The sequence below is a fragment of the Pantherophis guttatus genome, chromosome 2 (assembly GCF_059756535.1).
Source record: "Pantherophis guttatus breed Tessera chromosome 2, ASM5975653v1, whole genome shotgun sequence".
NCBI classification, from domain to species: Eukaryota; Metazoa; Chordata; class Lepidosauria; order Squamata; family Colubridae; genus Pantherophis; species Pantherophis guttatus.
The window spans coordinates 251,355,745-251,371,522 of record NC_142064.1 but is presented as its reverse complement, the minus strand read 5'-3'; the positions used below and the strand labels follow the sequence as shown (position 1 = coordinate 251,371,522).

The following is a 15,778-nucleotide window of genomic DNA, read 5'->3' as shown; positions in this document are numbered from 1 at the left end:
GGTGGAGGCGGCGCCTCCTTTCGTTAGCCATGAGAGCGCGGCGCCCTCTGCTGGCCGGCTGCCTCCCTGCAACGAACTTGACTCACCCCGGGTTCTGCCATTGTCCGAAGCGGCTCGGGAGCGGTGGAGGTGGGGGAGGACGTATTCGAGTTTAAGGACAAAAGGGTGCATTTTCCTCAGTTTAAGTTTCCTCAGTTAATTTTTTTTTTGGATTTTTTTTTTAAATTTAAAACAAAAACAAAACTTAAACTCACCATCATTCAAATACAATTACAGTGTGTCGATCGGTTAGAATTTTTTTGTGCTCAATCCCTTATCCCAAAATACCAATTATTTGATTTCTCTTACTTAACAGTTTTAAATATTATACTCATTTAGCCATTGTCTGGCAAAAGAAAACCTTTCATCTATTTTTACCATTACATTAATTTCATATTTCATCTCCATGCTTTATTGCCTAGCCATTGATAAAACAAGTCCCAAATCAAATAGTATTGTTTATCTTCCTGTTCTCTAATTTCGAATGTCAATTTACTCATTTCAGCACACTCCATAATTTTTTTAATAACTTCATCTTCAGTAGGTATCTTCTCACCTTTCCAATTTTTAGCAAATACAATTCTAGCCGCTGTTAAAACATTCACAATTAAATATCTCAATTCTTTGTTATATATTTCTGATGAAATCCCTAATAAAAATATATCTGGTTTAAAGTCAATGTGTTTGTCATTTTTTTCCAACCATGTGTGGATTTCCTTATGGGGGTTAATTAATAACTACAGTAACAATATATATCCTTTATTCTAAAGGACAGCCCTTTATTTCAGAAAACTGTTCTTTACGTTTATTTGATTCCATTATTTCGTTTCTATAGTTTACCTTCGAATTTTCCTTTATAAAGCAGATTTTTTTTTATCCTCTTTCAGATTTGTCCCTTTTCAGGTTGGACCTTTATTTTTTTCCCCCCAAGAAGATAGAATCGCTGTAGTTATAGCAACACTGGAATGCATCCTTAAAGCCTTCTCTGAAGTCATCCTTGACTGAAGGGCTTTATAAATGCAAATATTAAATGTGATATTTGCGGAAAAGTAGATTTGTGGATCCAGATTGGATCTTGTAATATTTGCATTTAATCTACCTCTGCTGTCTCAGGCAGTCACAGCCATGTTGAAATCTGGACTTCGATATTGCATTGATTTTAGCAAACCTGTTTTAAAAATGCTTTTTGTCCAGTAAAGCTGTCCCAAGTGGCAAGATGTTTAAATAACCAAACAACTGCAAATGCTTCTTTCAGTTTTGAGGTGCAATGTTTTCTTGGAAATTCATCTTTCTTTGAAAGTCCTCAGCTTCCTATCTTCTAAGGAGTTAAGTTTGTTGAATGGATTTTCCCTTCCCTTTCCCTGAATGGAGAGTCACTTGGGAGTTGGGTGGCATAGAAATTCGATAAATTAAATTAAATTAAATTTACTTGCTTCTCCCATCACTCCATTCCTCTAGCAGAGATAAAAGGAGATATGGGATAGGATGTTAACAGTTGAGTAGACAGACTATCTCCAAAACATTTGCTATTAAAATGGCTGGGTAGTGCCTGGACATATTCTTGCAAAAAAAGATAATACACGTACGTAGAGTTTAACCCTTTTCTCCTTCCAATCTCCCTTAAATACTTAGGTTCCAGCAAGTTTTACAACATAATCTCACATAGGAATCTACTCAAGTTCACTCACAACATCAGCTGCAATCAAGCAGATATATTTATGTTATCTTAAACTGTAAATAATGATGATAGAGTGAGAATTGGCGGAGTTCCCAGAAAGCTGGAGGACAGCAAATGTTTTTGTCTTTAAAAAATAGGAGGAGGATGATCTAGGAAAGTACAGATTTCTCAGTTGACATTGCACTCGGGCAAAGCCCTTGAACGAATGATTAAACAGTGTGTTTGCATACTGAAATAGGAATGCAAAAGTTAATAAGAGCCAGCATGGGTTTGTCACAACAAATAAGGCCAAGCAGACCTTTATCTCCTGGACAGTTGCCACCTTAATTGTACAGAACGTAATGTAACTTGACCTCAGCAAAGCCTTCAACAAAATCTCTCATTATATCCATACAGGCTACAGGTGGCAACTGAGAATGACTGACTGACTGTACTCAGGAAATACACATAAACTGATCCATATCAAGCTGGTGATAGATACTGAGTTGAGAGCAAAAGAGACCTGTCCTGGGCCTGATGTTGTTCAACATTTTCCCCTGTTCAATCGTGTTGGAGTCTAAAGGACGGTTGCTCATCTCCATTTCTTAGCTGAAGGAGACAGTGTTGTCCAAAGACATTTCTCTGGTCATATGACCAGCATGACTATATGCTGAGACCCACCGAAAGCTGTTATCTTCCCACCACTGAAGTGGTACTTACCATATTTTTCAGAGTAAAAGACGCACTCCCCCCCCAAAAGAGGGTGAAAATTTGGGTGCGTCTTATACACCGAATGTATCCCCGCCCACCTGCCGGCCCCCAACCTTTGGCCTCTGCCTCCCAGCAATTTACCTCCTTGCAGCAAGCAACAAACAGCAAAACAGCCCATTTCAGCTTTAGCACAGCCTGCTTAGCATAAGTTGATTGTCAGTTGGACTGGCCTCCCGACTGTCAGCTGTTTCAGGCTGCAGGGATTGCCATTGCCTATTGCCGTGCAGGCATCCGCTGCTTGCTGCAAGCAGGCAAATTGTTGGGAGGCAGATTTATTTTTTTCTTGTGATGAAAATGAAAATGAAACTAAAGGAGGCTGCTGCAAGGAGGCAAACTGGGAGGCAGAGGCAGAGTTATTGTGAGTGTTTTATGGTCTTATTTTCTTTTTTGTGTCCTTTTGTTGTAAAAATTCTGTCTAGAATCAACAGTTACCTGGAATTTAAAAAGCATTTCAGTAACTTAATTAAAATGTTACCTGAAGGAAAATAAAGAGGGGGGGGGTGAAGCTTTACATCTAACAGATTGTGGGCTGAATAACTTACTGATTCTGATTACAATACCAATCTATGCAAAGAAAAAAATTTAAAACAGTTCCAAACTGGTAAAATTTCATATTATTTCCCATATCCATGCACTAGCTTATATCTTGTTTTCCTCCCAAAAAAGGTAGGTGCATCTTATTTATTTATTATTCAAATTTCTATACCGCCCTTTCTATACCGTCCTTTCGGACTCAGGGTGATGAACAGCCAAGATAAAAACATCTATACAAACATCACAGTTAAAAATAAAGTTAAAATAATTTATAAATTTGGCCCATAATTTAAAACTTGTCAATTAAAATCAATATTAAAATTTTAAAACTAACCCTAAATCTTATAGACTATAGACTATAATCTATAGACTATAATCTTATAATCCGGAGTGTCTTATACTCTGAAAAATACGGTATTCATCAATTCCCATTTGCTTGCTTTCAAACTGCTAGGTTGGCAGAAGTTGGGGCACTCGGGCTCCAGTGTCAAGCTCAATGTCTTTAACCGTTGAGCCATTGTGCCCCCTAGAGGAGGGATCAGGCTTGTTCTTTGTTGACCAGAGGGCAGAACTACAACTAGTGAGTTGAAACTTGAGGAAAGTATATTCAAGTTAGATATTAGGAGGAGTCTTCTGATGGGAAGAGGTTATTAATCAATGGAACAGATTGACTCATGAAGTGGTATGTTCTCCTTCACTACAGGTCTTCAAACAGAAGTGGCCCAAATTGCATTAACAAGTGTTGCATTGAATGGAAGGTTGGATAAGATGACCTCTGAGACCCCTTCCAACTTGATAAATCTATGATCAATACAGGAGTAAGCGAGGGAGGAGGAAGAAGCATTAGAAGCATTAAGAAGATTGAAAGAAATCTGCTTGTCTGACAGAATTAAAAACAACCTCAACCGCAATGGTTACTAGAAATCTCCATGGATTTGTTAGAAAGAATCCTCCTTCTTTTATTTCATTTCATTTCATTTCCTTTTATTTATTATTTCTTAATTGGATTAAAGGCTTAGTGGATGGTTTGAATAATGGTGACACTTTGATTTCACCCAAGGGAGTAGACAGTGTTCCTTGTTATCTGTGATCAACAAACTTATGTGTTGACCTAAGGCTATCTGTTGAGCAACTCGGAGTTGGCTACATTCACAACATTCTCCAAGGTTTTTTGAATTGTTGCTTTGTCTTAATCTCTCTTTTGAAGGTCAGTTCAGCCTTCAGGATGAAACACATTAAATTGTTTAATAAACAGAGGCAGGATGGTAATTTTACATGGAAATAACAGATAGGAAGAAAAAAAAAAAGAGGCCAAAAAATGGGATCACCCAAACTTGTACAGGCAACAGTTTTGTCTTTTGAGTTTTGCATTACTGAATGTAACTTGCATTGCAACTTGCAACCTTCAGACGGATGAACTACCATCCCTGAGAAGGAAGAGTGGCTCTTTGTCACATACAAATGTCAGAAACCCCAGTAGCTCTGAATTTTATTTTATTATTTATTTATTTATATATCAAACTTCTTAATCATCCATCTCCCTCCTGGAAGGGCTCTCTCCCTCTCGCTCTGAATCCTTTATATAGAAAAAAAAATTTTTTTTTAAAGCTAAAATCTATGGAAAGTGGCTGGATAGGAAATAAGATCTCCATCGTCCAAATAGTTGCCGATGAGCATCTATTTGAGTCCATGAATGCTGAAATGGAGGATGCCTCACTCAGAATTGTAGAAAAGGAAAATGATGGTGTAAAGCAGGGGTGTGAAACTCAAAGTCCATGGGGGGATGCTTAGATTTGGCCCGTGGGGCTGTTCTGGAAACAGCAAAGGAAAGACCAGCAGTGTCTCTGCTAGTTTAGACATTAATGGCTATGTCTTGCATTATTTTGAGGGGACAGCACATTTACAGTTATACAAGCTATACACTCACTACTTTACATTGCAGCCAAGAGTCATTTCTTCAGTGTTCACATGAAAAGATATACTTAAATATTTACAAAATGTGAGGGGGTGTACTCACTTCTGTGATGTACTGTAGATCAGTGTGGTGGGTTTCAAATTTTTTTACTACTGGTTCTGTGGGTGTGGCATGGCTTGGTGGGCATGGCAGGGGAAGGATACGGCAAAATCCCCATTCCCACCCCACTCCAGGGGAAGGTTACTGCAAAATCCCCATTTCCTCCTGATCAGCTTGGACTTGGGAGGCAGAGAATAGATGGGGGCGGGGCCAGTCAGAATTTTTACTACCGGTTCTCCGAACTACTCAAAATTTCCGCTACCGGTTCTCCAGAACTGGTCAGAACCTGCTGAAACCCACCTCTGCTGTAGATCCAGCCTATGGGGCCACCCTGGAAACAGCAAAGGACTGGCCCACAGTGCCCCTGCCAATGAAAATGGAGCTTGGGAGGGCCGTGTGCGACCCCCCCTGAGCTCTGTTATCACTGGCAAAGGGATGCAGGAGGCTGTCCCCAGCTGAAAACGGGGCCCAGGTTCCATTTTCACTGGTAGAGGGCTAGCAAAACAAAAGGAGAAATGTCTCCCCTTTTGCATTTGAGCATGGAAGAAGGGACAGGAAAGGAGAAAGGAAAAGAGGAAAGAAAAAGAAAAAGGAAAGACAGGAAGAGAGCATGGAAGGAAGAAGAAGGAAAGTGGGAATGAAGAAAGGAGAATGAAGAGGGAAAGGAAGGAAGGAAGGGAAGGAAGGAAGGAAGGAAGGAAGGAAGGAAGGAAGGAAGGAAGGAAGGAAGGAAGGAAGATTATAATGAGAGGGAGGGAGGGAAGTCTGAGGAAAGTCCACCACAGACACCCCTGACATCAGTGACATTTAGCTGGTCACACACACTCTGACCACACTCCCCCACCAGCCCCCTCCCCAGGTCAAACACAACCCTGATGCAGCCCTCAATGAAATCGAGTTTGACACCCCTGGTGTAAAGAATCTGTGCCAGGGGTGAAATCCAGCAGGTTCTAACAGGTTCTGGAGAACCGGTAGTGGAAATTTTGAGTAGTTCGGAGAACCGGCACATACCACCTCTGGCTGGCCCCAGAGTGGGGTGGGAATGGAGATTTTGCAATATCCTTCCCCTGCCACGCCCACAGAACCGGTAGGGAAATTTTTTGAATTTCACCCCTGATTTGTGCTGAAGTGTTTAGTTTCTGTTTTTCAGGATGAGCAGTTTCATTTTATTATCTCTACTATCCAACTGTTACAGTCTTGGATGTCTGGTTTCAACCTCAGAAGATGTTCATAAAAAGTTTTTCTGCAGAATCTTCTCAGGATGGAGGTGAAACCAATCCATCCCAGATAAGAAAGTGACAGGCCACATGAGGTGATGACATCTGCAGGACAGCACACTTGGGTACCTAACAACATCCTCCCTGGAGATCAGGCCAGCAATAATTCATTCAAAGGGTCAATCAAAACAGAATTATTTTGCTGGACCTCGGAAAGCGGAGGTTATCTTAATGCTAGTGTGCACTTCCGTCCTTAAAATGCAGCTACATTCATTGTAATTTTTTTATATATATATTTTATTTTACATGCATTTTGATTTGTTTTTTTAATACTTTTGTGGCTGTGAGCTGCCAGGAATCTATTTGGCCAGGCCACACACCGAAAGAACGAAAAAACTGATTCGATGAACATTGTTTCAAAGGGAATACTGGGAGTTAAAACCCACACATCTTAAAGCTGCCAAGTTTGAGGAACACTGGTCAGCATTCTAATCCTGGGGTTTTCTGATGACCTCTCAAGTTTTAATATTCACCGAGTCGGAACCTGCTTAGCTTCCAAGCCCAGACAAGGTCAGCCAAGAGCTTTACACACCCACACGCCCCCTTTACCTAATCGGCCTTCGTCTCTCCGTGTTCGCCCAGCGGAGTGTCTTCCTGCCCGCCACCACTAGGGGGCGCTGCACCTAGGAAAGCAGCGGTTTCCACACACACACACCCAACTCCCCCTCCGCTCTCTCTCCGCCTCTCGCTTCCTTTGTTCCGAAGCTTCCATCCCCGACTACATCCGGTCGGCCACCATATTGGGGTTGCTCGCCGCCCGTCAGGCCTCGGCGCCACTTCTCCTTGCGGCCGCCCGACGAGGCGACTGGCCGGGGCCCCGGATCCCGCTCCGATCGGCTCCTCCTCGATCCCTGGTTAGGCGGAGGAGATCGCGAACGAGGGTTGGTCTTCCGTGGGGTCCCAGACCCGCCGCCCTTCCTCCCCTCCCCCCCCACTCCGAAACCGCAGGGCAGGGGGACGGTTGGTGGGGGGGGAGGTGGGGGCTGGGGAGCGGGAGGGGAGGAGGGCCGGCAGAGAGAAGAGGAGGGGAGGAGGGCTCGGAGGCCCCGGCGGGGCTGGAAAGCGGGCAGAGCAGCCAGGCGGGTCAGAGGAGACGGGATCCCCCTCTCTTCCCCCTTCCCCACAGCCCCCCTGCCCGGCCGGCCACCCACAAGGCGGGGAGAACCGGTGGCTTGACTGCCCAGGAGAGCCTCAAGGGGCTGGGAATTGGGGGAGGGGGAGGCTTGGGTGGGCCTTGGCTGCCTCTCCCCAGGGTAAATTGAGGCTAAATTGAGAGATTAAAAAGTTTGGGATTATCCCCAAACTCCTTCCTACCAATGGAAGTTTAAGTTTAGGATTCTATTGTTGGAAGAAACATCCTTCTGGGTTCAGCTCCAAGTGGGGAAACAGACACTGGAAACATGGAGACTGCTTGGAAAGATGGTTTAATGGTGGACAGGATCACATGGCTTGAGTTCCTGAACAGAAAAGGGGCAGATGCAGTAAATCCTCGGGTTTTTATGCTCTCTCTGGCTCTGCATTTCCTGGGCCTCCGAAAGAGTATCCTGATTGGTTGTCAGACTCCCAAGGGGTGGGGGGTCTTAGCTAGCCTTGCTGGCTGATGGTCACATGTGCTTCCCAGGTCACATGTGGTGAGTTTCTGCTGCTATTGTGTAGAGAGCTAATCCTATCTTCCTTGGATCTTTGGCAATTCCTACTATAGCTCTGCCTGAAGGAGGCAGATCTTTGCTATGTAGAATAGACTGGCCCAGGCCTTAATGGCCCATTGACAAAGGGTGGGGGCAGGAAGATGGGAGCTGCTTCAAAACATGCTTATCCCAGGGAAATATAATATTCTGCCTTTTTCACATTTCCTAAAATATTTCACTCTTCCAGGAAAGGGGTGGGTGGTAACTTCCTACACTATGGAATGGAAAGGCAGAGAATAAAAATCTAGTAGAGATGAGCAAGAATGAGAAGTAGGTATAGTTTTGAGGGACTATCCTATGCGTTCAAAACAGCAATAAAGAGGAACAATGAGCAGTAAACTTAAGATATTTGCAGTCTGATGGGCAGAATTTCACATAGGAAATGAGAGGGGGTGTTCTGCATTATTGGCCGATGAATGGTAATTTTTCTATATTGTACATTGCAAATGTAAGATACTTTTGTGCCTAAATCCATGCAATGATCCATGTAATAAATACATCCATGTAATACATGTAATTACAAAATACACCTTTTGTCTAACTAGAATAGGAAAGCCAGCTTTCTTTTGGCTCTTTTCATGTTGTGCTAAATTGAGAGATTAAAAACTCTCTACATTTTGCTCACATCTTGGTAACTACATCCCTATGTTTATTTACTTTTGTTAGCAAACACAAGGGAAATAAGTTGCCATTGCCTTTTTTCCACGATCTTGTTTTTCCTATTTCTCAGTATAGTATCTGGTCCTGTATTTTCTCTCATCCAAGTCGAGGAAGGTCGGACCCGCCTTAACCTTTTGAGAAATTGAAAGAGCTTGCTGCTGCCATCTGCCTAGGAGAATTACAGGAATTGGTCATGGTCGACATATTTTTTACTACTTCGTTGTAGGGCCTCTCAGAATAACAGTGGGAAGGGACTTTGGAGGTCTTCTAGTCCAACCCCTTGAGCAGGAGTTGGACTTCCTTGCTCAAGCAGGAAACCCCATACAGACAAATACTTGTCCAATCTCTTCTTAAAAACCTCCCGCATTGGAGCACCCTCAACTTCGAAAAGCAAGCCATTCCACTTGTTTAACAGTTAGATCTAACAGACAGCCACTCCGCTGACAATCATAACACAGTGTTGGTTGCAGCCCAGTCATGCCCTATGGTCATGGGGCATATCCCCAAGTGAGCTGTGTGGTTTTTGAGGCATCATTCACGTAGCACAGTGTTGTCTGCTTTTGCATTTGAATCAAAGGGTGTTGAGTTCCTCTTCATGTTGAAGCTTGATTAATTTTCCTGCTAGGTTCCAAGGCTGCATTAGTGAGTAGGGCATTGGAGGTTAACTGACTTTCTCATTTGCAGGGGCTCATCTTGAGGCCTTAACAACGAGTGAGATCATGGAGGAAAATGGTGAAGATGTGGCTCCCCTGGGTAAGGATCCCTTCTCTATCATTGTGTTATCATCTTAATATTGAATGTTCAAGAAATTGTTATAGCCCTGGTTGTGAAACCCCTCACTGTGACCAAATTACCCCTTCCTTTAAAAATAATTGTAAGAACTTCAGTTGACACAGGTGCGGAGAGTGGAGTGGAGTGGAGTGCAGTGACTATGCTATGACTGGGTCTTCTTTTTATGGGTCCTTTGGGCTCTTTTAAGTTAAAAAAGAGCTCATTTCATTCAGTAATGTACCCCAAAAATTGGGAACTGGAAAATATGTCTGGGAGGGAAAAACAAATTCTGTGACAATTGTGTTTCTGAACAAGTTAATGAATAATATTTAATTACAAACTAAATATGATCCAGCAATAAGATGTGGCTGCAAAATTAGCAAAGATAGGTTTAGGCTGCTTCAACAGGAATTTGGGATGGAAGATCCAGGAGGGGTTGAGAACATGAAGTCTGGTGTTGTTTCCTTATCCAGATAATTTTGTCTTAATTAAGCTAGGTATAAATCAATCTGGAGAAATACTTTAGTAGGCTTTCAAGATCCTGCTACTTTATTAGCAGTGAAGGTGTTTCAAGAAAGCTAAGTAGTTCTTGTTCCTGAATGAGCCAGCTCAAGGGTTAGACAGAAGTGAAAATTCCACTATTGTATAGGGTGGTTGAATCCATTTTAAACATTATGTACAGTTCTGGGCAATCCAGTTTAAAAACAATGAAGCTTTTAGATAATCTCAACACATGAAAGGTCTATAGGAGTTGGGTTGCTGATGCAAAATCAGTGGAGTGCAGCATGCAGATGAGCAGGGCAAGAATTTTCCATTTTTCTAGTTTTTGGACTATCATTGAATTTGGGATTGTACATTATCGTTCCTGTTCTTGCCACAAAATTTTGGAATTTTTGACTCTTGCAGGTATGGTGGGGTGGGAGGGAGGGGGAGATAGAGGCAAAACTGGCTGAAAGATCATTTGAGGCTCCAGGGCCTCCGTTTGCCCATCCTGGCTCTGAGGCAGCTATTTTATTTTGTTTCATTTGCCTCAGTAGACTCAAATTATATTGCGTCTTTTCAGCCCCTCCCAGACCTGAAGCTGAATATTTTCCCTGCAAAAAAAAATAAATAAAAATAAAACAGGTATTTGAGGGAAGAGAGGATTTAGTCCTTATTACCAACACGGCTGCACTGGCTCCCGGTGGTCTTCCGAGTGCGCTTCAAGGTTTTGGTCATCACCTTTAGAGCGCTCCATGGCTCAGGACCTGGTTATCTACGGGACCGCCTGCTACCACCAATAGCCTCCCACCGACCAGTACGCTCCCATAGAGAGGGGCTCCTCCGGGTGCCGTCGGCCAAACAATGTCGACTGGCGGCCCCCAGGGGGAGAGCCTTCTCTGTGGGGGCACCTACTATCTGGAACGAGCTCCCCCCCGAGATACGGAGGATTCCGGATCTGCGTACCTTCCGTCGCACGCTGAAGACGTTCCTATTCCAGCAAGCCGGCCTGACCTAAACTTCTCTTTTAAATGGGAATTTTAAATTTGGTTTTAAATTATTGGGGTTTTAAATATGGTTCAGCCAAATTTATCTAACTTGTTTTATTTCTATTTTAAATTTTGTATTGATATGTTTTATTTCATGGCTGTTCACCGCCCTGAGTCCTTCGGGAGTAGGGCGGTATACAAATCTAATAAACTAAACTAAACTAAACTATTATAATAGTAGCTCACTGAAGGGATAAGTATAAGTAGGTAAGTGGTCAACGGCTCCTGTGGCATCCATTTCAGAGAGAGCGGCAATTGGAGAACCACATTGAGAAGGATGGTTTTTTTAAGGCAGGTCCAGTGGTGATGATGATGATGCTTATGGCTTTTTTTCATTTTGATCCCTCTTATTCTTTCTTATCTCTGAATGCCAATTGGGAACAAAGCCGTGCCTCCTGTTTTCCCCTCCCTCTCCAGGCAAGTGAGATTTATCGCAGTGTCTTGGCTGAAGTTCCAGCTGGATGCTTTTTAGTTTTGTTCCAAGTGGGGAAGATGTAGATCTTGTATTCTTGAGGAAGTTCAGGCTAAAACATGGGAGCTACTGGCTGTAAAGAGGGACATTTCATCTTTCATTATCTGATATTTTCCTGCAGCGTGTTTTTAGCTTTATTTAAGCCCTGATCCTTTTTTTGGGCAGTCTTGACAAGGGGATAAACACAGTGATGATAGCAGCTGAGGAGGAAAATGGGTGTACAGGTAGATCTTGAATTACAATCCCAGTTGGGACTGTGAAAACTAGAGAAGAGCTCAAAGAACAAGGAATAGTAATAGACTGGTGGCCCTACTCGCAAATAAAGGTAAGATACAGAAAGGACCAAGAGGAGGAAGGAATAGATTTAAAACAAAATCGATTGGATAAATTATTAGAATCTAAAGAAGGGAAATTAATTTCAAAAATTTATAAATATTTACTCGAATACGATTTGGCAGAAGAGTTGGTCAAAGGGCAGATGATAGCCTGGGCGAGGAACATAGGGCACAATATACAACTGGAAGATTGGGAAAGAGCATGGGAAGATAATTATAGCATGATAAAATCGGTAGCCTACAAAGAGAATCACTATAAAATGTGGTACCGATGGTATCTGCCACCCACAAGGTTAGCAAAAATGTATCCAAATGTGAATCGGCTTGTTGGAAATGTAAAAAAAATGCAGGGAACTTTTTATCATGCTTGGTGGCTTTGCCCAGAAATTAAAAAATATTGGAACAAAATAAAAACATGAATATTAGAAATAACAAATCACGAAATTGAATTAACACCCGAAGTCTTTTTACTAGGCATGATTAATAAGAATATTAGAAAGGACATAAAATACTTAATACTCCACATTATAACAGCGGCTAGATTAGCATTGGCACAACTCTGGAAAATAGATCGTTTGCCAACTGATCAGGAAGTAATACAAAAAATCTATATATGCGCAGAGATGGATAAATTAACCCTAGAATTACAGGATAAGGAAGACTCAAAATACTTCAAAATATGGAATAGCTGGTACCAGTGGATAAGTCAGAGGAGGGGGAATGGTTAGAGATGAAATTCAGGAGAAATCAATGTAAATAAACAACTGCACTGTCAGAGATATAGAAGGAAATAAGTCACTGTGCGTATGTATATATGTATATATAACATTAGAAAGTAGTTAATAGATGAAGTTGAGCACTATATATGTACTGTATATGTATATGTAATTTGTGTGTTTGATTAAGAGAAACTTGTTAGTTTTTCTTATATTTGTTTTAAATGTCTTTTTTTAAATACGAATAAAGTTTGTTTTTAAAACGAAAAAAAAAAAAAGAAACTTACATAGACATAATATTACCCTATCTGTATCTGGGGGCTAGCAGGCAAAGTAGTTTCAGTCTAGCTTCAGAATGTGTTTTTCATTTTTTTTTTTAAGCCAAGTTCCAGTTCTCATGGTTAAAAGGGTACAGAAATTCAGCTTTATTTATTTTTCCCATGAATGCACTCCTGTTGCAATGAAGGCATCTAAAAATGACTGCCTCTAATTTTGTCTGTTTTTCTTTTCTCCTTGAGCGGCCTACATTTCAACAGATGGCAGCTACACAGGTGAGTAATTGTTGTTTTGCATGTCAGTCCATGAAACTAAACCAGCCATGTCTCTAAATCTGCTCTGAAATTTTGTGATTGGAATCTATTATGCAACAGTGATGTATTTTCTTTAAAAGTATATCTTTGGTCAGGGGCTAGGCTAGTGAAGTTTAAGGAGGGATGGAACTTTAAAACTGCTTCACACATTACGCTAGACACCCGTATTGCACCATTGTCGGCTCTTGGGTTTTTTTTTTTTCATATGCAGACCCCCTGAGTCGTTTTCTTGAGGTCACACATGCTTTCTTTGCAGGCCAACTTGTGGGAACAAAGATGCGAGATGCGTGTCTCTCGTAACATTGTGTGAGATGCAGTGTCTCGGGGGGGTGGGGTTGCCAGCATAACCATAGAGTGCATTGTAGAGAGTGTCCCATCTGTCTCTATCCACACTCTATCATTGCACCCAAATCAATTGAAACGTTTCCTGCTACCATTATAAAATTCCCTGCTGCCAATAGCACCGTGTCATCTCTGGAGCACACCATGTTGTCTGATACCCTTCCAGAGACCGTGCCCATGCCGACTCACAACACACTGACGGCTCCCTCACAGGACTCTTCCTCTGCCACTAAATCAAAGCGCCAGCCTGTTTGGACTGACGAGGAGACCCGGGCCTTCATCCAGGTGTGGGGTGATGACGCGGTGCAGAGTGCCCTGGCATCAAACTATCGTACAGTTGCACAGTTCCAGTGGATAGCGGATGAAATGCGAGCCCAGGGTTACAACAGGGATTGGGAGCAATGTCGCGAACGTGCAAAGGCCCTTCGACGAGGCTTCAAAGTTATAGTGGATGGGAACAGCAATGCTCGCCATGGACGCCGCGTGTGGCCTTATTTCGAAGAACTTAATCGATTTCTTTGCATCAAGCGAAATCTGGTCGTTCCCCGGTTTTCAGGGAGCAACCTGTGGCCGCCTGTGAACCGCCGGAGTTGTGAGTACAGAGAAGCGCAAGATGCCCCGTATGAGCCATCCCCAGTAGGCAAGAGCAACAAAGGGACTTTTGAAGAGCCAGACGGGGACTGTCTGTTGTTGCCCGAGCCAGGATCTCAGCAGAGTGAAGCCAACATGGAAAACCAAGCGGCGTCTCCAGCAGCAAATTCTGATATTTCCATGGAGGGTAGCATTGGTCCTGGCACTCCCACCGATCTTTTGCCATCCAATGACTCAGTTACTGGTGAGTTTTGTTTGGATTTGCCGTGTGTCTTTAAACGGGTTTTGTATAATGTGTTGTTTCAGCCCTCTGGATTTCTAAGCACCTTCTTTTCAGTTTGTTTGGCTACAAAGGCAGGTGACTTAATGTCGTATTTGAAATATTATCAGATAAATGTCAGAGTTCCTAGGAGAGACTTGCGTAAAACTGCATCATTCAGAACAGCAGCGTCTGCATTCTCTGCCTAACTCTTCCTCCTACAGACAACAGGACATGATTGCACTAAGCAAATGTTGATATGCAACGGTACAGTTTCAGTTACAATACTTTTGGGTTCCAGCTTCTCACTCTTCCTTTCACATAATAAAATAAAATAAATGGGGCAACCTTGGTATAAAACCTGGATTTGTTAGGGCAAAGGATATTCTTTTGTAAGCATACCCACTGCCACTGATGTTTGCCTCCACAATGCCCCATCTGTCTCTGTCTCTGTCTCTCTCTCTCTCTCTCATTTTTTTTTTTAATTAAACACTCTTTGATCTTTGTTCCTACAGCACCAAATATACACCCTCAGCCTCTGACTGCTGCAGAGAGGATGCGTAATTTTCGTTGCCGGCAAAGAAAGAGAAGAGGGGATACTTTGAAAGAGCTGATGGAAGTCACCTCCCAGGCTACCAGTTAACTAGTCCGGACATTATCTGACCTCAGACATAAAGAGGTGGCTTCTTTTGAGCATGCTTATAAGGAGGATCCTGCGGCCCGGAGGGATCAGATTGGAGAAGAGCACTGAGGACATTGGTTAGCAAATGTTTTTGTCTTTAAAAAAAAATGGAAGGAGGATGATCTAGGAAAGTACAGATGTCTCAGTTGACATTGCACCTGGGGAAAGCCCTTGAACGAATGATTAAGTAGTGTGTTTGTGTACCTGTATAGCAATGCAAAAGTTAACAAGAGCCAGCATGGGTTTGTCACAAGAAGTTAGGCTAGGCAAACCTTTATCTCCTGGACAGTTACCACCTTAATTGTACAGAACGTAATGTAACTTGACCTCAGCAAAGCCTTCAACAAAATCTCTCATTATATCCATACAGGCTACAGGTGGCAATTGAGACTGGCTGAATGACTGTACTCAGGAAATACAAATAAACTGATTCATATCAACCTGGTGATAGATACTGAGTTGAGAGCAAAAGAGACCTGTCCTGGGCCTGATGTTGTTCAACGTTTTCCCCTATTCAATCGTGTCCGGGTCTAAAGGGTGGTTGCTCATTTCCATTTCTTAGCTGAAGGAGACAGTGTTGTCTAAAGACATTTCTCTGGTCATGTGACCAGCATGACAATATGCTAAGACCCACCGAAAGCTGTTATCTTCCCACCATTGAAGTGGTACTTATTTATCAATTCCCATTTGCTTGCTTTCAAACTGCTAGGTTGGCAGAAGTTGGGACATTTGGGTGTTGAATGTAAAGTCTTACACTTAGGCAAGAAAAACCAAAAGTACACATATAGACTGGGTGAAACCAGGCTTAATAGCAGTGACTGTGAGAGGGATCTTGGAGTCTTAGTGGACAA

At 42.5% G+C, this 15,778-nt stretch overlaps 1 protein-coding gene across 1 annotated transcript; it reads left to right on the top strand.

Annotated features, from left to right (window-relative positions):
- Positions 1-6,994: 6,994 nt before the first annotated feature.
- Positions 6,995-15,367, top strand: LOC117656870 (uncharacterized). Its single transcript, XM_060684227.2, has 5 exons — positions 6,995-7,146; positions 9,325-9,393; positions 12,982-13,014; positions 13,562-14,230; positions 14,761-15,367. The coding sequence occupies exons 2-5, from the start codon at positions 9,360-9,362 to the stop codon at positions 14,886-14,888; spliced, it is 864 nt and encodes a 287-aa protein (XP_060540210.1). The 5' UTR covers positions 6,995-7,146; positions 9,325-9,359; the 3' UTR covers positions 14,889-15,367.
- The last annotated feature ends 411 nt before the right edge of the window (positions 15,368-15,778 follow it).